General features: G+C 46.8%; 2 protein-coding genes and 1 pseudogene across 3 annotated transcripts in view; all 3 read left to right on the top strand.

Moving 5' to 3' along the window:
* Positions 1-1,439: 1,439 nt before the first annotated feature.
* On the top strand, positions 1,440-7,792 carry LOC123278972 (serum amyloid A-4 protein-like; annotated as a pseudogene).
* A 6,577-nt stretch (positions 7,793-14,369) lies between these two features.
* Positions 14,370-18,288, top strand: LOC106835488 (serum amyloid A protein-like). Its single transcript, XM_014847877.3, has 4 exons — positions 14,370-14,457; positions 15,034-15,128; positions 17,425-17,563; positions 17,965-18,288. The coding sequence occupies exons 2-4, from the start codon at positions 15,038-15,040 to the stop codon at positions 18,125-18,127; spliced, it is 393 nt and encodes a 130-aa protein (XP_014703363.1). The 5' UTR covers positions 14,370-14,457; positions 15,034-15,037; the 3' UTR covers positions 18,128-18,288.
* Positions 18,289-22,880: 4,592 nt separating this feature from the next.
* The window catches only part of SAAL1 (serum amyloid A like 1), a 59,044-nt gene continuing 57,544 nt past the window's right edge, over positions 22,881-24,380 (top strand). For both annotated transcript variants that reach the window (XM_070491321.1, XM_070491322.1), the window contains exon 1: positions 22,881-23,072. In XM_070491321.1, coding sequence (XP_070347422.1) covers positions 22,941-23,072 — 132 coding nt within the window. In that variant the 5' untranslated portion in view covers positions 22,881-22,940. The remainder of the gene's footprint in view (positions 23,073-24,380) is intronic.

The following is a 24,380-nucleotide window of genomic DNA, read 5'->3' as shown; positions in this document are numbered from 1 at the left end:
CCACAGCCTTAAAATAGAGTACTATGCAGTCACCTAAGACAATATCCATGTTATATAGGAGAGTGTTTAGAAGTTCTGTTTACTGTTATCTCGTTGAGACAACTAAAGACCCTGCTGTTTATCTCGTGCATAGGGAATTTTCTAAAGAATATTATTATCTCCTTGTGAAAGAAGAAAAAGAGCTCTTGCTATGTTTAGCGTGAGATATTAATTATGCTTTGGTTAAAAAATAAAAACTAGGGATTCCTGAGATTGGCCAGAAGAATATTTGAATAATAATAACAGTCACAACGGATGACACTTGTTGAACTCGGACTATTCCTAGTGCGTCACATGACTCTAGGATGCAGATCACTTTTCCCATCAGGACACTGGGCACAGAGAGGCCGAGTCACTTGCTCAAGGTCACAGAGCTAGTGAGTGGCAAGGCCAGGATCCATCCCAGGCATTCGGCTTGAGGCTCCTGCCTTGACCTACACCACTTCCTCAAGTAGTAAGTATTGATAGATAATAATAAGACCCCCAAGTCCTCAGAGAGGACTCACAGTTAGTGGCCAGGGAGAAAAGCCGCCACTGCTGATGCGACTGTTGTGGGGAGAGAAGGACCAGGCAAGACCCAGCCCCACCTGGGGGCGGGAGCTCAGCAGTGAGGCACATGGAGCCAGCCTGGTCACAGCCTGGACTCTGCTCGGTGTGTCATCCACCCCATTCAGAGGTCCGAGTCCCCACCTACGCCCTCCCGCTCTTCCGGACAGCGCTGGGGAGCCCATCGCAGCCAAGTGTGGTCCAGGAGGAGCTTGATCCAGCATCCTGGGAGGGAGAATGCCAGGTCAGGACATGGCCAGGTCCAGGGACAGGGCAAGGGAACAGGAGGACCGGAGTCGGTGTAACTTACTTTTATATTTACATCATCAAAAAACAGACCACTGCTTTTCTTCTTTAAGTTCATGATCTTAAGAGGACTCAAAATGGTAGAAAGCGCCAGTGGCTGCACCTTCCTTGGGCACCAGCCTGCCTGGACCACTCGGTGGGCTGTCCCCTGAATAACCCCAGGCTCTTTGGGTCTCACTATGGGGAAGTGTGGACGTCCCTTCTCCCCTGGGCCCCAGACGGTAGTTGGGGGTTGCCCAGAGATTAGAGTCTGAGAACCTTCAGTACTTTCCTCACAAGCCCCAAGCTGGGCTGCACCTGCAGGTAAGGAGGTCAGGGGTTCCGCAGTGGGGACCTGGGGACATCAGAGTGAGGGAAGGGTGAGGAAGCGGGTTCTGTCAGGGGAGAGACAACGCAGCCTGTGATGATGGCTGAGAATCTACTGTTGCTTATCTGACGGATCCTTAACCTGGATGACAGAACAAGTCTAGGTGATAAAGCCTCAGGGAACAGAAGGTTTCCCCAACCTCAGCCCCTCCCCACCCCCACCACCTCCCCATGGTCCTTAGAGCAGTTTCCCAAGTATTTCTTTGCAAATGGTCCCAGAGAGCAGGAGTGAGAGAGGGGGAAGTAACACCAGGGAAGAACAAGGCCAATATAACGACAGATTATAGAGCAGCTCGAGTAAGAGCCTTACAGCTGGAGCTCAGCCCCACTGGGACCGTCTGAGGACTGTAGTAAAACGTGTCTCAGCACGATCCACCAGGAGCCGGAAAAGAAAAGCGCCCGTCCACTGGCTTCCATCTCCATGGTCAAGGGTGGGCCCTCAAAGGTCAGCTTTCCCCCATTTCTTGGTGTGCACATGGGAGTGCCCAGTGGGTTTCCCTGGGGTGTGAAGAGGAAGGTCTACGAAGTGGAGCCAAAGCAAGGTGCTCTCAGGGTGCACCCACGTGAGAGGGATCAATGCCCACAGGGAGCTCATGACTGCAGCAGCGGCTGGAGCGGAGGAGGGGCGGGAGGGTCTGGAGCAGTGCGGAAGCGGGTCAGCTACCCCACGGCCCGGTGCTTATGTAAGGCATGTGGACAAACACAGGCTCCCCAACGCATGGACGCAGTAAACTCACTCAGGAATGAAGGACTGTGGCTCTTAGACTGAGGATACCAGAGAGAGAAGGAAAAGACACTGGTTACCCAAGGGGTGGGGGGAGCAGGGGTGACTGGGAAGGACAGAGAGGCGTAACGACCGTGGACGTGTGGGATGAACCAGCCATGAAGCCTGAGGAGCACATGGACAGAGGCTGCCCCAGGGGGGACGTGATCTGGACCACAGTGCTCCGATGACTTTGGGAGTGCTGCGGGGCTTTCGCAGGTGAGGGACATGGTGGCACTCTTACCAACAAGATTATGTCTGCTACATACCACACAATATATTGCTTAAAATAGGTTGTTTTTGTGTCTTACAACAAGAGTAGTTAGTTTGAAGTTGGGGTAAAACTAGAATAATAGGATGGCCATTATTGGCTAGTGGATCCAAGGAATACACAAGCCACAGGGTCCACTGGTGGAGGTAAGTCCCAAAGGCCATGACCAGCAGCTTTGCAGCTAGGGTCTGGCCCCAACTTCCAAACCGAGCTCAGGCTGCACTGTCTCGTCTGGCTGGGAGTCCAGTGTCCTCTTCTCCTCCAGTTCCAGACTCAGTCTACAATCCCCAGCTCAAAAAAGCCATTCAGCCAGCTCCCACTCACATGGGGTAGGGCAACCAGACAGCCTGAGCTGTTGTTGACCCAGCTGGAGCCCAGCTCCCAGGCACCCCTCACACAAAGCTATTTCTCCAAAATTATTTACCCCTGAATAACTGAGAACAGAGCAGGCTGTGAGACTGACTCTACGCTCCCTTCAGTTACGGGAAGGCCAAGTGCTGTAACAAAACCACGGAAGCTTAAGGAATATGGAAATTTGTGACTCACTTACAGTTAGTGGCCACTAATCCAGCTGCCAGGGGCCTGGGGCGTGCTGTCTTCAGATTCCTTCCACGTGGCTGCTCTGCTGGGCTGCAGACTGAGCCTTGCTGCTCAAAGCTGATCCAAGGGCAAGAACCCTGAGCGTCACCTGGGATCTCGTCAGAAATGCACGATCTCAGGCTCCACCTCAGTGCTACTGTGGCAGCCAGGACCAGTTACATAACATGTGTTAAGTGCAGAACAAAAACGTGGGCCAAAGTCAGAAATTACTGAGAATCCCAGGATGGTGAAAGCAGGACCTGAAGCCAAGGACAGGGCCCTGCTGAGCACGGGGCTCCGCCCTTCTGCTCGGGCCTCATGCTGTGAGGACGGGAGGTTTACCAGGAAAAGCTACACAGCCCGGGTAGAAACACAGATCCACATCACTAAACCCAGGCTCTGCCCATGACGATCAGATGTAAACAGGGCCTCGCCCACTAAGGAACACAGGAACTTGATATTCAGATGGATTCAGAGAGTCGCCCATGTGGAATAATGAACCACCTGGGCAAGATGAGAAACCTCCATCTAAGAAAACATCCTCTGGACTCGGGACACGGCAGGGCCTCTTAGTATCTTTCTGAACTCTCAGAAGAGCTCCCGAGCGGGAATTTTCCAGGCCTCTCTTGTGATCCTCTAGACCTGGGCTGACTGGACGCACCAGGCTCGTCATCACAGCACAGCAGCGCTGTGTGCAATTCTGCAGGGTTTTCAGGAAGTTTAGTGGGATCCAGATTCTACCACAGGAAGGGGCGGGAGAGCTGGTTTTGGCTCCGCCCTCACTCTAAAGTTGCTGTTCCTGCCTCGAGGGAGATTTCAGCCCCTTATTCAGCCACAAAATGGTTAGGATGGTAGATTTCATGTTATCTGTAATTTACAGTTAAAAAAATTTTTGACACGTAGACCTTCGTGAAGGGACAGACCCCTGGTGGGATCTCAGCAGGCAGTGGGGCAAAGGGTACGTCAAGGTTGAGCGGGGGCACAGCCAGAGGGCCAAGAGCAGAGTGTATCCAAGAAGCAGAGAACCCAGGATGAGAGGCAAACTAGGGCTCTGAACTGAGAGTTTGGACACAAGTCAGAGGGCCTTGAATACCAAGCTCAAGGATTTGGGCTTTATTCTGAAAGCAGAGGAGAGCCCCCACAGTCTCTGATTGGGGAGAGGCTCGATTAAGGCTGTGCCTCAGGGGACAAGGACTCCGAGAAGGAATCTCCAGTGTACCTCCCAGGAGATCGAGACAATTGCTCTCTCAGGGGTCTTGGTTCATCTGTGAACCAGGATAACTGTACGTCCAAATCTGGGAACAACGTGGGGGTGGGGGCCAGTTGAAGGAGGTTAGATTTGTCTCTAAATCTACAGAGTCCAGGGCTGGGGCAAGATCCCTGGGTTCCGCATCTTTAACCAGGTCTGGGGTGACTGATGGGTGGCGGGCTGTGAATCACCTGATTGTGGTACCTGACGGGCTGCTGACATTGTCACGTGCGCAGACTGAGCGGTGGTGGTGGGAAGGCAGGGTACACAGTGAGGAAAGAGAGCTCCCTCAGGCTGCTGCCCCTGTCTAGGCAAGAAGGAGTGAGAAGGTGGGCTGGGGACGAGAGAGAACAGAAAAGAATGACTAATGGAAAACCCCACCAACCTAGAATTGAGAGGATTTACCTCGTAATTGGAAGTGAGGGTTGAGGAGGGGAAGAGGCAAGGATGACCACAAGGTTGTGAGCTTGACCAGGGCAGTGACAAGTTTAATAGGTGCAAGAACCTCAGTTTTGGTCTTCCCCCTCCCTCTGATTCATATAAACCAGTTTACACGGGTCTGATCACTACTGGGTGAAAGATGTTGCAAACCTTTCAGACAACAGCTTGCCCTTGTTACCCACAGACCAGGTCCCAGACACTACGCTCTGAGCTTCAGTCTCATTTGATTGTCACTGCCGGCTAGCTCTAACCCCAGTCTACGTGCTGCACATTCATCGTGTCATTTCATCCTCAGACTATCCTAAGTGAGTGCTACTATGAGCCCCATTTCACAGATGAGGAAACTGAGACAGAGAAACTCCCCCAAGGTCTTTTAGAAAAAGAGCCGACGTTCCAAGTCAGACCGTATCTCTGAGAACCCAGGCTCTGAGCTGCTCTGCTCCCTGTCACCCAGCTGTCAGGGCTGCACACGAAGGTGAGCAAGGTCACCATGAGCCACAGTCTGTGCAGCATTTCCAGGCAAGTGAAGGACACGAGTTGTAGTTGAGAACGCTGCCTAACATCCACGAAGACTGTTCAAATTTACATGTTTAACTGAATGGGAGGTTGGGTTTTTTCTATTTGTTTGCCTTGGAAATAAATTCAGATGATGTGATTTTTTTTTAATACTAGCAAATTCTCTGTACCCTTTTGGTAAATGAGGATTGCTGTAACACGCCCCAGAAAGATCTGTTGGGAAATGATTGCACAGTCGTGCAGTTCAGGCTGTCTCCTGAGATTTCCTGTGGGTCCTCTCTTGGACAAGCGCTGTGTAACAACCAAGCCGACAGACTGTGCAGGGAGGGCTCTCGCCCATTATCTTAGTACAGACATTCAGCATAATCCAGTCCAGCCAAGATCCAGCTGACGCTAGTGGGAAGGTGGACATGGGTATGATGCTCCCGAGTGAAGGGTGAGGAAGCCAGAGCTCAGTGAGCAGGCAGAGACCTGAACAGGATGCTCACGCCTGACAGCGACAGCGCAGGCTGATTGCACAAGGCCTGTGGAGCTCCCTCAGGCAATTCCACCTCATCCCTTACTGCCGGTTTCAGCATTTGTTCTGTGCCTTTGATGCCTGTCATGTCGGATTTATTCAAGCCTGAGTTGCCCTCCCTCAGCAGAAAGGATGTATTTGTCTTCTGCACCATCGTAGTGGAAAAATGTGGAAGCCCTTCTCCTCTCACTGCTTTGTCAGGAGTCAAAATCTGAAAGGAGTGGACAGTTTCCATTCCTTCACTTCTCCAGTATCTCACCAGCTTCATTTTGGTTATTTTGTCTCTTTCCAGGGCCTTGGGACTTGGTGGGAGCCTGCTGGGACATGAGACGAGCCAATTACCAACATTCAACCAGATACTTCCATGCCTGGGGGAACTATGATGCTGCACAAGGGGGCCCTGGGGGCATCAGGGCAGCTAAAGTGATCAGGTGACCGGGGTCCTGAGGAGGTCAGCGAGGGGGCAGCAGAGCTGTCTGTCTCCAGAGTCAGAACGACCCATGGCCCCCCTCCTCCTGCCCCTGCTCCTGGGGTCTGTGTGGCCAGCAGAGCCAGAGCAGGGCTGGTGTGGACGTGCCTCCCCCACCCCCAAAGAGAAAGGGAAGGGTTTCTGCAGAGTTCTGTTGTGGGACACGGAAAGAACCCGCTGACCCAGACCTTTGCCCAAGGAGGTGCATGTTTTAGCCCCTCCTTCTTGAGCATGGGCTCTTCCAGCCTCCTCTGAAAGTCATTCCTTGGTGGAAAGGAAGAAGGGAATTGGGAGGTGGAGCTATCTAGAGTGACCCAGGAGACAATCTCCTCTCTCGCTTCCTTCCAGCAATGCCAGGGAATATCTTCAAGGACTCTTACACAAGTTGTCCTTTGGAAGCAGCAGCTATGACTTGGAGGACCTGACTTCCAACCAGAGAGCTGCGGAATGAGGCCGGAGTGGCAACGACCCCGAACACTTCAGACCTGCTGGCCTGCCTAAGGAGTACTGAGCTCCCCGCTCCCTCTGCTCTCACGGGATGAGGCTGTGAGCCACACAACTCTCCCCACAAACAGGGCACAGTGTCACTGAGCTTTGTGTCCCCAGGAACTGATAAAGGGCACCCAGAGGTGCCAAATAAATGTTTGTCAAACTGAATTTGTTGATGGAAACTATAATCTTTAAGAAAGACTCTCAGGAAGAATGGCCACCTGGTCCCACATGCAAGATAAATAACACTGTGGAGGAAGAGCCTGTGACTGTGGGGGCCCAGGGACCCCCACCAGATCTGTAACTATGCCATGTCCTCACATGACCCCAATGTGCCCCTCTAGTCTGTAGTGGCCCCAGTTCCTCCTCCTGAGTAAGCTGAGTGGCAAAGCATTGGCCATCATGCGGGGCTTCTCAATGGCTGGCCACATGGCTCTGGCACAAATCCTGGGCAGCCTCCGCCCACCACTTCTTCATTGTGACTGGGCCTCCCCAGTTATTTTGTTGCTGACTCCAGGCCTCTTTGTGTCCAAACACTTCACTGCCCAATCAGGTGCATCCTGCCCCCTCTGCCTCCAGGCCTTGTCCCTAGGGACCTCTTTCCCAATCAAGAAGGTATGTTGCTTCAGGAAGCCTAATCCCAGGATCCCTATCCTGGAAACGTCCATCTGGACTCCAGCTTATTTCTCATCAGCATCAGAGACTAGCCTTAACTCAAATGGTAACCAGTCCCTGTTCATCTTACCTAAGGAATAGTTCTCATATTAGTTTCCCTTGTCTTCATTCTCACTATCTTGAGTTCAGATAAACTCTCCTTCCATTTCTAGAGGGAGGTCAAATGTGGGGAGACTCAAGCACAATTTAATAAGGGCCTCCACAGAAGCTCACACTGGGGGCAATCCACACTCTGCTGGGGTGTGGGAGGCTGGTGAACAGTAATTGGAGTAGCTTCCATTTCTTTCATTGCAAATGCCAGAATGTGCTGTATACTTTACAGGCCTTATTTGATTTAAGCCACAGAGAAAGTCTTTGCAGTTCTCATTTGGAGCAACTGAGGTTTTTCCATTAAATAATATGTTTGCTGAAAAATTTGGCGTTTAATCTTATAAAATTAAGAAGACTCCCTTCGAAGTGCGGTTTTCTAAAGGATTTTTTAAAACTATAAATGTGTCCTGAGCTTCATCAAGTGCTTTTTTGGATCAATTGAGATAATATCATTTTCCTCTTTCAGCTATTAAAATGTGGTGAATTACATTGATTGATGTTGTAACGTTGACCCATTTTTGCATCTCAAGAATAAGCCACACTCAATCATGAGACAGTTTTAATACTCAGATTTGGTTAGTAAACACTATATTTTATTTTGAGTTATCGTGCCTTTGAGCAAAGTGGGGCTATTGTTTTATTTTCTTGTATTGCCCATCTCTGGTTTGAGAATCAAGATTACTCTAGTTTCTTTGGAACAAGCTGAACAACTTCATTCTTTATCTGTTTTCTACAACGACTTGTATAACATAGAATTAACTGTCCCCTGAGACTTTAGCTGAACTCCCTGAAAACCATCTGGCCTCAGCAGGAGATATTGTAGAGGAGAGATCTTTGACAACCACTTCAATTTGTCTAATGCTTGTTTGGCTTCCTAAAGATGTCTGAGCCTCTTGCATCACATAGGTGTCTTACTGACTCAAATAGCTTTGAGGGTGTTATTTCATCTCAATTAACAAGTCATATGTCACCGTGAGTTGATTAAATTGAGATCTGAGAACCATGACTCCATATTAAGCCCAAATTTGAACCAGGAAAGGAGAACTCAGATTAACTCTATTTAGGACTGTATGAGGAGTCTGTCTGCCTCTGTGAGCTGGTTCTAAGCAGCTCAGAATAATGCTCTTGAAGAGTTTTTATGCTGAGAAATGCTATAGTCATTGAAAGGTAGAATAATTATTGGGTTTTGTTTTGTGTTGTGTCGTGTCGTAGTTATTGCTGTTGTCGATTGCTGTCTTATGGTTCTGCCAAAAGTCACCCTGTGCATACCCAGGGAATGCAGGCATGAATGTACACATGTACCTGTGAGCCATCAGCAGTCAGCTTAGAGGAGAAACACTGTAGATCTGTTGTCCTAAATGCTTGTTTCTAGGTTTGATAGTCAGGTTAGACTTGTACGTGATTCTAGGAGAGTCGGTCATCTTTCCTTATGACACTTGTGGCTCAGTGGAGAGCGTTTTCCCACGCTCCTGGACCTGGGCAGAGTGAGGAGCCACCCAGAGCAGGAACCACCCACAGCCTTAGCAGGTCGTCTCCCCTCGGAAGAATTAGGGACTGCGGCCCTGAACAGACACACATAGAGGTCATGGCGCTGGTCTCCGGAAGCTCGGAGCAGCTGTGTAAGCGTGTTTTCCTTTCCGATGTGTGCATTCCCCCTCCCCACAGTGTTTGTTTTCTTGCAGAGAAAATGCAGCCATTTAATCAACAGAATACACAAGAGTTTAATAATTTCTTCAGTTGTTCAAGTGTAATATTCTCTTTTAATCTCCCTCAGTGAATTGGAGAATGGGGAGTGGGGAATCCAGCCTTATTTGGTGCTGAAGCTGTGTATTTGCAGTAGCTGCCCATTCCTCCAGGATTGGTTTGTCTGCGCCTAGAAGGACAAAGGAAAGGATTTGTGGAACTTGGAACTGGAAGGAGAAGTCCCAGGCACGTGCTGGATACTGTTTAACAGCTGGCTCTTTGAAAGAAAAAATAAAGCCCTGACTTGTAACGTTTGTCCATTTCCATGGTGTAAATACTCCCATCACGGCTCATTTCAAGCTACCAGTGACATAACAGTTGGCTCACAAAATCCCTGAAAACGGCACAGTGGCTCTCCTGAGCTGGTCTGAGCAGCTGCAGACCACCACAGAGGAGTCCACTTCCAAAGGGTAAAGACTGCCAGCTATACATTTGAATCGAAGTTGAAAGTTTCATAGATTCCCTGGAAGAAAAAAAAGAAGCAGAACAAAACTTTTAATCCGTTACAGAAGTGTAAGGTTTTCAAGAAAACTCTCCAGCTTGAGAGAAAAATGAAAGTAGAGGTCTCATAATGTTTGCAAGGACAGCTGAGCCGTAAATGACCTCCTCTGTACTTGGAGCAAGCACGTTAAATAGGTTATAGAAATTGGTCACCAGAGGACTGAACAAGATCATGGTCTACTCTTAAAGACAGTTACAAACTGAAAAAAAAAACTGCAACAAAGTTAAGCTTTAGCGTTCAGCAAAAGATACCATATGAAACTTGAAGGAAAGAAAAAGGCAAAGCTCATTGGACTCGTTTGTGGTTCTAGGACTGTAACTCATTATTCTAAAAATTCATAAGCAAAGGGAAAAATAAATCATTTTACAAGAATTAGTGCGTGGCAGTAAAATATAATTTTGTTGAATTATGACTTTGTTAAATATAAAACCAAATCCACTTACTTCCATAAAAAGCGACTGAAAATAGAGTGACAATAAAAGCCACAAACTGGGGAACATATTTGCAATATACTTAATCAAAAAGGCTTTGTATCAAGTGTATGTAGAACTCCTACTAATCAACAAAAAGAGGAAAAGGAAATGACTAGAAATTTCACAGAAGGGGAACACAGATGGCTCATCAATGTATAGAAATGGTGAATCTCAAGATAATCAGGGAAATGCAAATTTAAACTGCAATGTGACACTATTTATCTCTCACCAACTTGACATAAAAACAAGTCTGGCCTACCACCTATGTTTTCTTCTAGGAGTTTTATGGTTTCAGGACTTATGTGAAGTCTTTAATCCATGTTAAGGTAATTTTTGTGCGTGGTGTAAGACGGGTCCAGTTTCATTGTTTTGCATGTGTCTGTCCAGTTTTCCAGCACCATTTGTTGAAGAGACTTTCCTTTCCTTTCCTCATTGTATATTCTTGGCTCCTTTGTCATAAATTAGTTGAACTAATTTCTGGGCTCTCTCTTCTGGTCCATTGATCTACGTGTCTGTTTTTATGCCAATATCACATAGATTACTGTAGCTTTGTCATATAGTTTGAAATCAGGAAACTTCATATCTTCAACTTTGTTCTTCTTTCTCAATATTACTTCGGCTCTTTGGAGTTTTTTGTTCCATTCAAATTTTAGGATTTCATGCAAATTTTAGGGTTGTGTGTTTTATTTCTTTGAAAAATGCCCTTGGAATTTTGATGAGGATTGCATTGAATCTGTATATCACCTTGGGAAGTATGAACATTTTAACAATATTAATTCTTCCCATCCCTGAGCACAAAAAGGATCTAAAGGCGTTTTCATGATGCTGGATATAATCGCTGTTTTAAAACCAGTAACATTTTAAATAGTACATGAATTGTAGCCTTAAAGGATGCCCACAAATGTTTTCACTGGATATTGAGCAAGTAGTTCATACTGGAAAGAGAAATCTGAAGAGTAAGAGAAAAAGAGCTCTTGCAGATAGAAATCTAGATAAAGTGTTGTTTAACTTTAACAAAATAGGGGACTTGAGATGCAAAAAATTATACACCCAACATTCCGTCTGTCCACGATCCTCCTCTGGCCCTTTCTTTCCTCGGGGTAAGTTCTCAGCGTCTCAGGCCTGTCTCTCTCTCTCTCTCAGGGCTGTCTAGTGGGTTCCAGGCTTAGCCTTAGGCCCCGGCAGGAGCTCCTGACTGCTGGAGACAGAAGTCCTGCCGAGGCGAGGAGAGAACGTTTCCTCTTCTCCTTCAGCTGCGCGAGATGCAGATGGTTCCTGCATCAAAACGCCGTCCTGGCAACAGGTATTTCTCACAAAGGAAACTCCAAAGACACCCAGACTTCAGAGAATGTTGCTACGTCCTATACAATGAAACCCTGATCTTTAAAACTGTATTCTGATTGATAACTTACCTATTAATGTGTTAATAATGTGTTGTCTTGGTAATAATATAGTAATCAATCTTTCCATCTTCGGTAAAGTATAAATTACTATGAATTTTCATGGTTGAGCCAGAAGAGCTAAAATGTGTTAAGTATTTTACATGCGCCCAGAACTGGTCCCAGCCCCTTTCAGGGTCAGTCATGTCGTCCTGATAACAACCCTCTGAGTTCGGTGTCGTTATTTTCTTCATTTGATACTCATGGACCTGCTCATCCTTTTTCCTGCTGTCCCTCCAAATCTGGGACTAATGCCTCAGATGCCATTCTTGGTCAGGCTAGCCTGTGGGGTTCTTTGTGTGTGTGGGGGGTGTGTGTGTGTGTGTGTGTGTGTGTGTGTGTGTAAGATTCACTCTGAGCTAACATCTGTGCCGGTCTTCCTCTATTTTGTATGTGGGCCGCTGCCACACCTTGGCTTGACAAGTGGTGTAGGTCCATGCCTGGGATCTGAACCCACAAACCCTGGACATGGAAGCAGAGTGTGCCAGAATTAACCTCTACCCCATGGGGCCAGCCCCTTTTAGGGCTCTTTCCTTTACTTTAGTTTCTGATCTTTTACTAAGGTTTCTGATCTTTCTCTTTCACTTACATTAATCGTAACAGAAGAAATGGAGGCATCTCAGGCCTCTCAAAAGCCTGCTCACATGAAGCTAGTAGACTAGGAGTCCATCTGGTTTATTATGAAGAACAGGTCACTTTCTAGAGGGAAGGGGGCGTCACTATTAACAATTAAACTGGGATAATAGGTGCTAACAGAGACTGTCTCCCCAAACAGGGACACAGTGACTCATGGGAGGCTGTTGGGAAATCCCTTTAAGGCCTGGAGATCCTGATCTCCCCATGACAGGGTAACTTGTTTTTGCAAGATAAGCAAGTGAAAAAGGCAGACGGCCACTATGGTCTACTGTTTCAAGCATGGCCCTGCAAGGAACTGTGTGTCCCTTCCCAGAAGACATCGAGTAAGAAAGGAAGGGAACATGCAATGCTGGTCAGAGTCCCTGTGAGGAGTTCCTCTTGGCATCTAGAAATTGTACATGCTTTCTCTCCAATGATTCGATCGATGAAAAGAACAACTTGAATGACGTGAGAAAGTGGGGCATTGATTTCCAGCATTGAATGGCTCCAAAACGAGTAAAAGAATTGTAACAGGATGTGATCACTGGTCCACGTCTTCTGTCCTGAGGAAGGTAGGAGAAAGAGGGTCTGGACATCACATGCCCTCCTCTATGAAGCAGCCACCCAGCATGACTGTGACCAACGGCTGTGGAGGGTTGACAAGACCCCCTTCCCTAGCAAGTCTACTCCAAGGGCAAAGTGATCCAAGCCAGTTCAGGGACCTGGACTCTCTGGACCACAGGGAATCTACCTTTTCCAAGGGAGGAAGTTATCTGTAGAATACCTGAATGTAGCTTAGCATTGTCTTGGATAAGACCTAATGGCCCAGGGAAATCCTTGACAGTTATCTGCCCTACAACTTTCATCTCATTATATCTACAAGAGTGAAAATATGACCCAGACCCAGAAAGAGCCATCACTCCTAATTCTGGCGGATCTAATCTAAGACAATGAGTCCCAAACACTAGCATAATCTGTGCTTGACTTGCTTCCCCTGGTTCATCGCTCCTCTTTCTAAGGTCCTACTCATAGTTCCTCTAGTCTTGTAACAAATTATGAGCCCTTCATCCTCACCATTCTCTCATGAGGCACCAGTCTCCCCTCCTTCTTGGCCATTGTTTCCATCTTCCAGCATCTCGGCTGCAAGTCTCCATGATGTGCCTGCCTCAGTCTTGGAGATTCCTTTCCTAGTATCTCCAACGCACTGCTCATGTTCCTCGTCTCCCAGAAACACTCCAGGCACAAATCCTGAGCTGGTACTCCCTGGGCTGGGCCTTACTTGCCCAACACTGTCCTTAGGCTTCAGCCAGGGTCCCACTGTGAGAAGGACCAGATCTGTTCCTTGGATCCTCCATCATCTCTGCCACGTTACACACACGTCATCTTTCCTCTCTAGGGAAATCCAGCCGCTTTTAAGATTTCCCTTTTGGATGAAGAGGCAGGAACGGGGCAGGCGGTGGACCATGGACGCCATCTGCCTGATAGCACCTGCATGCAATTTCTTCCCAAGATTGTCTTACTAAACTCAAATAATAAAGCCCAGTCCTGCTTTTCTGGTTGAGACAGCTGTTCTCTATCATCGCATCCTGCCAGCATTCTTGTGCGGCCTCCCAGCTTTCTCTGCATCCTTCCTGAATCTTCTATTCTGATAATTTGGCAGCCATTGGGCCATTTCCTGCTCGTTTTAATAGTGTGTCATTTCTACACAACATTGTAGCAAATGTCTACACTGCAGTTCAATGTTTCTGGGTTACAGCATCCTCCAAATACAACTTGTCATTATGACCTTCAACAGCAACTGATCCTGAATACACTTGAGTCTGGAGGACTCTCTTTTCCAGTTGAGACCACCTCATGCGAGTGCTCTGAATTTTATTTCCCTGGCTGGTCTCTATCTCTCCTTTCCTACTCCTGTGCCCCGGGGTCCAGTTTCATCCTGAGCTGTCCCTTCAATGGAGCCAGTTCTGCTGGTCCATTTGACCTGTTTTGCTACATTTTTAAATAAAATCTCTCTTTCTAATATTGATTTCCCTTCAAAGAAAATGTCAGTACATTATTTGGGGGGTAAAAATCTTTCCCCACCAGGAGTGAGACTGGAAATGGGCACAAAATACAACTTGTTACACTCCTGAAAGCTCCCAGATTGCACAATCTGGGAAATTCGACATGAGCGAAAAATAACCCTGATGTTCTGGATGCTGTGTTGTGCCCAAGAGGAATTTCCCAAATTTCTTCTTTTTGCTTCACACCTGTGTTCCCATTCATTCCCCTAGCGAAGTGTTGGTATATATAGCACCAGCCACATCTCCCGGGCAGGCAGCACAAGAAGCCCAGCTCATCAGGAGTCCGGCAGAAAGGGACAGCCACAGGTGAGGGGCTAGAACTTTCCTACAGCTTTCCTCTTTGGAGATTCTCTTTCCCACCAGCTTCCTTGTGCTGCATCCCAGCTCTCTGCCTCCTTCCCGAGTCTGCTATTCTGACAATTAGAATTCAGCAATGTGAATACTTTTGGGGTAGGGATGTTGTTGTAAGCTTCTTCTGTGTGAAGTCAGTGATGGGTAGAGCAGGCTGCTACAGATAGTTGTAGATGGTTTAACTCATCTCATATTACAGAGAGGTGTGTGGTCACAAAATCCCCAAATGCCTCTCTGGAAAGTTTCTGTACAGTGGGCTTCAGAGATGATAGGGGATGATTGAAATGGAAAGCGGTTTATTCTTAGAACTCATTGCAATTTCTCATCCAGTATATCGCTGGGGTTCCAATGAGACAAATGGAAATGGAACACTGGACCCTCTGAAATACAATCTATCTATATAGACAGATGTAGATATACATATACATATGCATATATAAAACTGAGTGGGATTTATTTTTAGAATGCAAGGGTGGATCAGTTTTACCAAAGAAAGAAAAATCCTTTTTGTGTCTGCTTGACTTTCTATAGCAAGATGAAGCTTTCCATCGGCATCATTTTTTGCTCCCTGGTCCTGGGTGTCAGCAGCCGGGAATGGTTCACATTCCTCAAGGAAGCTGGTCAAGGTAAGGACCAAGGGATGGGTGGTGGGGAGGTTCCAACTGACTATCCCCAGGATTCATTGAGCAGAGGTCACATCCCCAGAGGACAAAGGCCACAGGTGGGTAGACAAGGAGCATGGTCTTTATGATAGCAGTTCCCCCAGACTCTTCCGGGAAACTTTTTACTACTTTGTGGGGATCCCCAGGCCAGAAATCATAAGGTTTGGGCCGCAACTTTCAACAGGAGTGAGGAGGAGACATAGAGTTCAGGGACCCTGTTCCCTAAACACGAGTGGGGCTCTACTGCCGCCTAGTGGGGAGTCAGGGACAGCTCATGTCTATGTCTCAGGGGCCATGAAGTGGGTGCATCAGTGTGTGGGGTGTGTTCACACTCCCCATCCACTTAGTAATTACAACCAAAGTAAGCGAGCTTTTGATACGTCCTAGGCACTGTTCTAAGAGCTTTACATGGACGAATGAACTCGTTTTCATCCTCAGGTTTTAATCCTTTCATCCTGAGATGTAGGTACCATTATCCCTTAACAGGAAAACTGAGGCACGAAGAGATTCAGATACCTAACAAACTCCCAAAGCACAGCGGGAGTTAGCCCAGGTCGTGGAGCTCCCCAGACCTGGCTATTAACCAGGAGCAACACGGCCTCGCAGACCAGAGTGCACCTGGGAGAGGGAGGGAACTGTGGACACACACCCTGTTCTCACCTGAGCAAATGGGCAACAGCGGGACATGGAGCCTTTGGAAGCAACTCTACAGAGCTGCTCTCCCCCCAGCAAAAGGCACAATAAATTTCTGATGATGCTTCCAGTGGGGCTGAGAATGACCAGGAAACCGGGAGCAAGAGATATTTACCTCACTAGCCATAGTAAAGTGGAATAAATTTATTTATTTCTCAAAATTATTTTGTGGGTTTTTTTCTGTGATAGTCTCTGAATAATTGTTTGAAGAGTTTGCAGTTGATCCTATTGAAAGTCTCCTAGACCCAGCTGAAAATCTCTTTTCATCTCTTAGGTCAATGTCTTTCAAAGAGTTGTTCTAGGACCACTTGCATGAGAGTTCCCTGGGGTCTGGGTGCCTGTGAAATGCAGACACCTGGGTCCACACACTCCCCTCCCTGAATCTCAGTCTCTGGGGCTGAGCTGGAATCTGGCCTTTACTAAGCCCCCGGGTGACATTTGTACACTAAAGGCTGAGAACCACTCCCTCCGGTTTGACCCCTCAAGTGACAAAATGTGTCAGGCATCTTGGAAATACTTACTGCGCAAGTCTGGACTCCTAGGATCTATTTAAATCAGTAACTCAGAGGGAATGAATATAGTAGGAAAGTCATAACTCTCAACAAAACTATCTTTCTGAACAGCAGAAATAACAAAGATATAAAATGAAGACAAGTTATCTCATGGACATATTACATAAACTGATATTACAACTCTCCGTTAGATTTTTCTGTGTTTCCTAATCAGGTAATTTTTAAAAATCTTTGCCATTTTATTCTAGCTTGATCAGATTTCTTCCATCCGTAACCCCTACTCCTCATCTTGGTTCATTCTTTTTCTTCCTTCTGTCCTGCCTTTCCCAAGGACCAGACAGGTGATGGTACATTGACCACTACAATGTTCTAGAAGTCATACCTGTATCTCCTCAGTCTCTCTGCATAAACACTCTGAGGGAGGCAACACTCCTCCACTTTACTGGGGATGACACTGTCCCTTAGAGCTGGTGGGTCGTTGCCCTTTGTCCGCATCTGATCACCCGGGTTCTTCACAATTCTCTTAGGGACTCACCTTTATCACCTGCCCATTGGATTCTGACAGCCATCCAGGCGCAGATGTGCACGGACACTCAGACGTACTCAGGACTGAGCTGTCCTCACGCTGCCCATGGGGACGAGTTTCTCCCATGACTGGGTTGGGAACCCCGTGGGTGCACAGCCTCCCTCAGAGTCGCCTTTGTCCTCACACTCAGGTCAGAGGGTCTCCTGCATCTTTCCAGGTAGAGGCTCATTGTACAACCAAACCTCCCTCAGGGACCATCCCACCTCGTCATCATAGGCATCACACATGGCCAAACACAATGTAGCAACAGAGCTGGGAATGCAATCAGGCAGAATAAAATTTGCACCTGGTGTGATTCTCATCGCATTAACCAGGGAGGAAAAGGGAAGGAATATTCATCTCAAGCCAACACCATCTCCAAGGACTCTGTCAAAGGATGAAATCTTGGAATCAGTGGGAGGAAATTTCTTATTACTCTATTTTGCCAAGATGTGATCACCTTCATCTCATCATTTTCTTTCCCTTCCAGGGGCTAAGGACATGTGGAGAGCCTACTCTGACATGAGAGAAGCCAATTACAAAGGAGCAGACAAATACTTCCACGCCCGCGGGAATTATGATGCTGCACGGAGGGGCCCTGGGGGCGCCTGGGCTGCTAAAGTCATCAGGTGACTTGGGGCCTGGGGGTGCAGGGGTGGGTGCTCAGAGCTGGGCTGCCTTTGGGGATGAGGAGGGGTAGGCCCTGGAGAAGTGACCTGTAGGGACCGTGGCCCCTCCTCCTCCTCAGGCCCACCGTCTCCCTCTGTGCCCAGTGTGGGGTCTGAGTGGTGATGAACCCTGAGCAGGGCTGTGGGAATGGGCGACTCCCAACCCTCCCCTCTGGATGCTGTTCACCCAGCATCAGGGCATCAGCGGGCTGAGTGGGCTGTGTCCAGGTGGGCTCAGTGTATGGACCCCTCTCTCCTTGGCTCCTCTTAGAGCCATCCCTGGGAAAGAGGAGACACAGGGAGGGTGGGGCTGTTGCTCATCAGCCCCGGATTAATCTCCTGCCTGCCTTCCTCCTTTCCAGCAATGCCAGAGAGAATGCTCAGAGAGTCACAGACCTTTTCAAGTTTGGAGACAGCGGCCACGGAGCAGCAGACTCGAGGGCCGACCAGGCTGCCAATGAATGGGGCCGGAGCGGCAAAGACCCCAATCACTTCAGACCTGCTGGCCTGCCTGACAAGTACTGAGCTTCCTCTTCACTCTGCTCTCAGGAGACGGGCTGTGAGCCCACTGAGGGCAGGGACAGTTGCTGAGCTAGTGTTACTGAATTCTATACCCCTAGTAGTTGATGCTTGATGAAGAATACATAAAAGTGTTTAATAAATGCTTGTGAAATCCAATTTGTTGTTGGCATCTGGAAACAGTGTATGACAGTCTTTCTGAGAACATAAGCCTACCTAATATAGGTACAATGACCAATAAACACCATCACTTTTATTTTTAAATAGGAGATAAGGCACTAATAAACAATAGGAGTAAACTTGGGTAAAACTGTCAGTCCATAACACCAACCTTACTGTAAAGACCATATATGGTCCATTACATGGACCAATTATCAGACCATAACTGTTTCATAACATGGAAAGATAATAAGAGAATACTCTGAAGAACATCATCGATAAAGCTTAAAACTGGTCAAAAATCAACAAATTCTTGGAAAAACACAACTTACAAAAACTGACTCAAGAAGAAAGGAAAACTTGGATTATGTTATAATTATGGTAAAAGATCAAATCTTCCCTCAAAGGAAACAGCAGGCCTGAATATTTCTATAGATAAATTTAACCCTTTAAAAAAGCAAACAATTCCAATTTTGTACAAACAATTCCAGAGAGTAGAAGAGAAAATACTCCCCACCCTTTCCATGAGGGTATGAAAATTTGATGTCAAAAAAATCAAAGGAAAGTACAAAAAGGTACTCTGACTCACCCCAGCAGTGGCCATCTTCTTGGGTCAAAGTGTAGACTGAGGTTATGTCTCTTACATAACCCCAGAAGATCCTGAAATCTTGTAGAAGTGTGGTCAATCTCACATACCACACAGTTTCTTTCCCAAATCAGACCCTCTCCCCTGGGTTCTTGCTGGCCCCAGTGTCTCTGGTTACAATGGACTGTTTCTAGATCCCTCTGTGTCTAGACTTCCTCTCTGCCCAGTCGGCTGTGTCCCTTCTCCTCCTCTGCCTCCCAGGAGCCTGGGTCCCTCAGTGGTCTCTTTCCCTGTCATGGAGACCTAGTCACCAGGAGTCTTTCTCCTCTCCCATCCTCTCCTCCCAGATTCATTTGTTAACCAGTCCCTGTCCATGGTGCTGGGAGATATCTTTCAAAGTCATTTCACTTCTCTCTTTCCCCGCTAGGTGGTTAAGGTCATATAGAACTCAGGTCCTCAGTGCACCATAACTGTCAGCCCCAAATGTTTAATATTAAATGCCTCAGTAGCACTTTTCTTTTTAAAGATTGGCCCCTGAGCTAACATCTGTTGCCAATCTTCTTTTTTTTTTCTTCTCCCTAAAGTCCCCCAGGACACAGTTGTATATTCCAGGTGTGAGTGCCTCTGGCTCTGCTATGTGGGACGCCGCCTCAGCATGGCTTGATGAGTGGTGCCACGTGCGCGTCCAGGATCTGAACCGGTGAAACCCTGGGCTGCCGAAGTGGAGCGTGGGAACCTAACCACTCGACCAGGGGGCCGGTCCCCTCAGTAGCACTTTGTTCATGCTTTCTTGGGAATCCATATCCATCCTTCTCAGAGTTAGCGGCTTCTATGTCAGTCCTCCTGCTGGTTGGTTTTTAAGCTCCTCCAACACTAGTTAATAATAGGATGATAATGATAATGACAGCTAACATTCAGCGAGTTAACTGTGGGCCAGGCATGACTCTAAGTGTTTTCTTGTGTTATCTCATTGGACACTCACACTTTAATTATCTTTGTTTTATAGCTGAGGAAACTTGAGGCACAAACAGTTCAAATAATGTACCCAAGCCACATTGCTAGTTTGACACTAGAACCAACATTCTTAACGATTTTCTATAACTAGCATTTATATTGTAGTTTAGAGCTTATAAAACACTGTTGTATACATTAGTTCACTTAGTCATTCCTTCACGGAATGTATTCCATGTACCACCCCAGCTGATCCTCACAAGCCTATACTGGGGAGCGAGAGCAGTGGCAATAAAGGACTGAGGAAAAAGCAAGCAAGAATTTGGAGGAGATTATATCATTGTGTCAAGGGAACTGCAGAAAGAGGTATGTAGACACCTCCTTAGAGAACGGCATTAAGATAATTCTTCCCCCAACTTGTCAGTCCCTGGGACAGAGAGATATCTAGACCCTAGTTCTCAACAGGAACAGCACTGAACCCACCCCCATCCCCACCCCAGCTTTTAGATATCTTTGGGGACACTTTTGGTTGGCACAATAATTGGGGGCCATTTAGTGGATGGGCCCGAGATACATGCATCTTACAATTTATGAGACAGTGCTGCAAACAGAGGACCATCCTACACCCTGCATGACTTTTGTTATGTCCTATCAGACATGCAGGTAGGCAGAGTCAGATTCACTGTGAAGCTGATGAAGCTTAAGCTTCAAGGGCTCCTCACTTATATGGGACTATTCCACATCCCTGGGAGAGGCCCTAGAAAAGTGTTTATATGGTCCAATAGTGTAGTAAAATCTTCAAAAGTAAACTATGTTAACTGCAAGTAGTTAATGCCTCTGACTCTGTCCACTCCAACAGCCCACCATCACATTTCCTTTTGTGTTAAGTGGCACTGGGTGGTTACAGGCATTTTGTTGAACTAAGGAAAATCTGAGTTGGGAATACAATCGATTTGTATTTAGTGGGACATATTCATGTGGTTTGTGGTCATTTCCAAGTATAACTAAGTCATTGATCGCTATCCTGTAGGAATGGCCTCTAGGTATGCTTCCACCACCCACTGAGGTGGCTCCCAGGTGCAGGAGCAGAGGTCATAGGGCAAAATGAAAATGTCCTGTAGAGCCCAGCACAGAGAATGTGGGTAGTTGGGAAGAAAACTTTGGAATGTACAAGGTCAGGATGAGTCTATGGAGAACTGTAAGATCCTAAGTGCAAGACTTTATTCTCATCAAATCTGAGTCAAAACAAAAGTTCTCCCCCAGAGAGAGGTTTTCCAAATTGGACAGCAGTCAAAACTTTACAGAATATTACCACTAACAAGTAGAGAAGCTGAAAGAAACTTTCCTAAACTACCAATAATAATTTTTAAAAATTCAAACAACTAGGCTAGAGTAAAGACAGAATTATCTTTCTATTTTTCATTATAGAAAATGATCTTACAAGGTCATTGTCCTAGAAAGAGATGATCAGAGAGAACGCAACAAAATATGTTAAAAAAGGATTGCAAGTAGGGGGAGCACAGAAGATTTTTAAGGCAATGAAACTACTCTGTATGGTACTATAACAGTGGATACATGTCATAAATTTGTCCAAACTCATAGAATATACAACAGCAAGAGTGAACCCTATTGTAAACTATGGATTCTGGGTGATAATGATGTGTCATTGAAGGTTCATCAATTGCATCAAATGGACCACTCTGGTGTGGAATGTTGATAATGGCAGAGGCTATCGATGAGTTGGGGCAAGGGCTCTAGGGGAAACCTCTGTACCTTCTGCTCAACATTGCTGAGAACCTAAAACTGTTCTAAAGATAAAGTCTTTAAAAAAAAAAGAAAAAGGATTGTAGAAGTGTGTCAGGCTATTTATTAACAAAAATATTTGAATATTTTTCTGGATTTCATGATGTTTTAGGTATTTGTTGGCAATTTAAAATTGGTAATTTGTTGTGATGTCTTTTTTCCCATTCTAAATAAATATCTCCTATTATAACTAATTTAATATTTGTAATTTTGTACTGTTTTTCCTAAAGAAGACTTTCCAAATTGCATAATTCGGGCCCCACAAAACCTGGGTCCGCCCCTGCACATAAGATGAAAAGAATATTTATAATTATTTGAGCCTAAGACCCAATTGTATTTTATATATTAACACGGAGTATTTTTGTCCAGTTTTAATATACCTTAAAAATTTCCAGAAATGCAATTTTTGTGTAAATCAGAACTTCGTTTTGGTGGAAATTTTAACATCATCTGTTCATGATTTGGGAAGCCCCATTCCTGATGGAAGCACACCCGTGTCGTCCTGCATTTGTAACTGTTGGGTTCACAGTGACTTGATGCATATGTGTTAACATCAGGGACCTTTATAATGTCTTCTAGTACAGTTGTGCCTGAGCATTTAAAATATTGAAATATGTTTATCACTAAATAAGATTAATTTTATTTCTCCTTCTTTCTGTTAGGGCATCATATTGATATTTTTGAACTTACATGTTGAGGTAGGCCATATCGTCTATAATCTTCACTTCATTGAAGTAAAGTGGATGTTGTAAAATATTTGTTGCAGGGGTGGGAGGGAACGTTGGGTCTGAGGTTGAGTACCGTTGAACTAAATAGAAGCACGAACTGAAAATACAGGGAGTTGGAATATTGACATTCCTACTGGTGACTTTCGTCTTTCCCGGGATTCCAGTCACACCTTGGGAGAAGAATGAGCCCCTACTGATGTCTTTAAGTGTGGCAACATTGTCCAGAGATCCTTGGTCCCATAAGTGGAGATTCACTGCCCTGTTCCCTGCCCCAGCCTCCACCCCGGACCCTTCCAATCAGGCTAAGAGCTCCGGGAGAGATGGGATATCTGGTCCAGTGAGGGTGACAAATAACAGTTATGAAAAGGACACTGTGAGGGTCCTGGGTAGGATGAGGTGGGGGAAATACGTCATCGCGCTTCCAGGCCCGATGGGCAGATAGGGCTGGCTCTCGGGCCGGCCGGGCTCCGAGCAGCAGAGGGCGCTGTGGCGGGAGCCGCGCCGGGCGCTCCGGGTCCTCTGGCTCCAGGAGGCCTCTCGCTTCCTCCGGCGGCTTCCGGCGCGGCTGCTGCGCGCGGGTGGCCGTCGAGTCATGGATCGAAACCCTTCGCCGCCGCCGCCGAGTCGGGACCAGGCCGAGGAGGAGGCGGCCGGGGGCGACTGCATAGGGAGCACGGTCTACAGCAAGCACTGGCTCTTCGGCGTCCTCAGCGGGCTCATCCAGGTGCGGAAACCCGCGCCGCGCGTGGGCTCCCCCGCGTTCCCTCAGGCCCCCAGCCCCGGGGCCGCCATCCCCACGGCGACCCCTCCCCGGGCCCGCGCGGCTCGGCTACGCCCGGGTCCTGGCCGCCTCCGGGGTCCCCAGAACTACGGGGAGCCGCTCCCAGTGCACCTCAACACGAAGAGGGGTATAATGGCAGGGATGCCGGGATGCTTGCGGTTAAAAGACTTTACTTTTGCAAAATCTCCAAAAATATATGACTATGTAAATACAGTGTTCAGGCTTTTGCTCCTCATCCCCTCACTGTCATTTCCGAAGGTCCTGAATTATCCATTTCATGGACTGTTATTGTAGTAGAATAAGTGGTGATTTGGGGGTCATACAGATCTCATATCAAAAACGCGGCTTATCAACTACTGACTGTGTACTTTGGAGAAAGTCATGCGGGTGCTCAGAGCCTCGGCTTCTTTCTTAATTTCTATAAAATGGGATGATAATACCTATATTGTTCTTGTATAGGTTAAGTAATATTATAATGGCCATAGAGTACTTACCATGGTGTTTGGCTTGTAGGAGACTCTCCGTGAATGTGAACTTTCTCCTCCCCACGTCTCCCTAACTGATTTCGCTCACTCCATCTTGGTCCTCTCCGGTCCATCATCTACACTGCTGCCAGAATAATTTTAGAAAGAAAATGCTGTCCATGGAAACTCCTGGTAGTTCCCTTTGCCTACAGGAGAAAAATGCTAAAGTCTTAGCTTGGAATCTAGGGCTCTTCGAAACCTCTCCAGCCTCATCTGCCTGTGACACACTGTGTTCCATCAACACTAAAGTGCTCACCGTACCCCAGACATGCCGGGCCCTGAACTCTCAGCTCTCTACTTTCCTCTGGATGCACTTCTCCCCTTCTTCACATGGCAAACTCCTTTTCTCAGAGATTTAGTTGAAATATCCCCTCCGAAAAGAAATTTTCCCTCACTTCTCCCAGACCTTGGTCCTTGGTCCATGAGTTTTGCTCCCATGACTCTTTGTCCACCTTCAGTTGAGTCACTTAGCCTTTTCTTTGGGATTATCAGTATACATGTCTTTTCCCCACTAGATCCTAAAATGCTTGAAAGCAAGAGATTATATCTTATTTGTCTTTTGTTTTTCTACCCCAGTGCCTAGTGACACTGTTTACTCCATGAATGTTGAATGCAAAGCTCTACCCAAGGTACTAATTTTTTTGAACAAGGTTTTTGCAAGAGAAGGTAGTTTGAGGATAGTATCTTTGTGACTTTTACATGATTGTGGGATAATAGTACCTGGAAG

This window comes from Equus asinus, chromosome 20 (genome assembly GCF_041296235.1).
Source record: "Equus asinus isolate D_3611 breed Donkey chromosome 20, EquAss-T2T_v2, whole genome shotgun sequence".
In the NCBI taxonomy this organism is placed as follows: domain Eukaryota; kingdom Metazoa; phylum Chordata; class Mammalia; order Perissodactyla; family Equidae; genus Equus; species Equus asinus.
The sequence above is the reverse complement of the archived record's forward strand: the minus strand, read 5'-3'. Positions and strand labels throughout refer to the sequence as shown.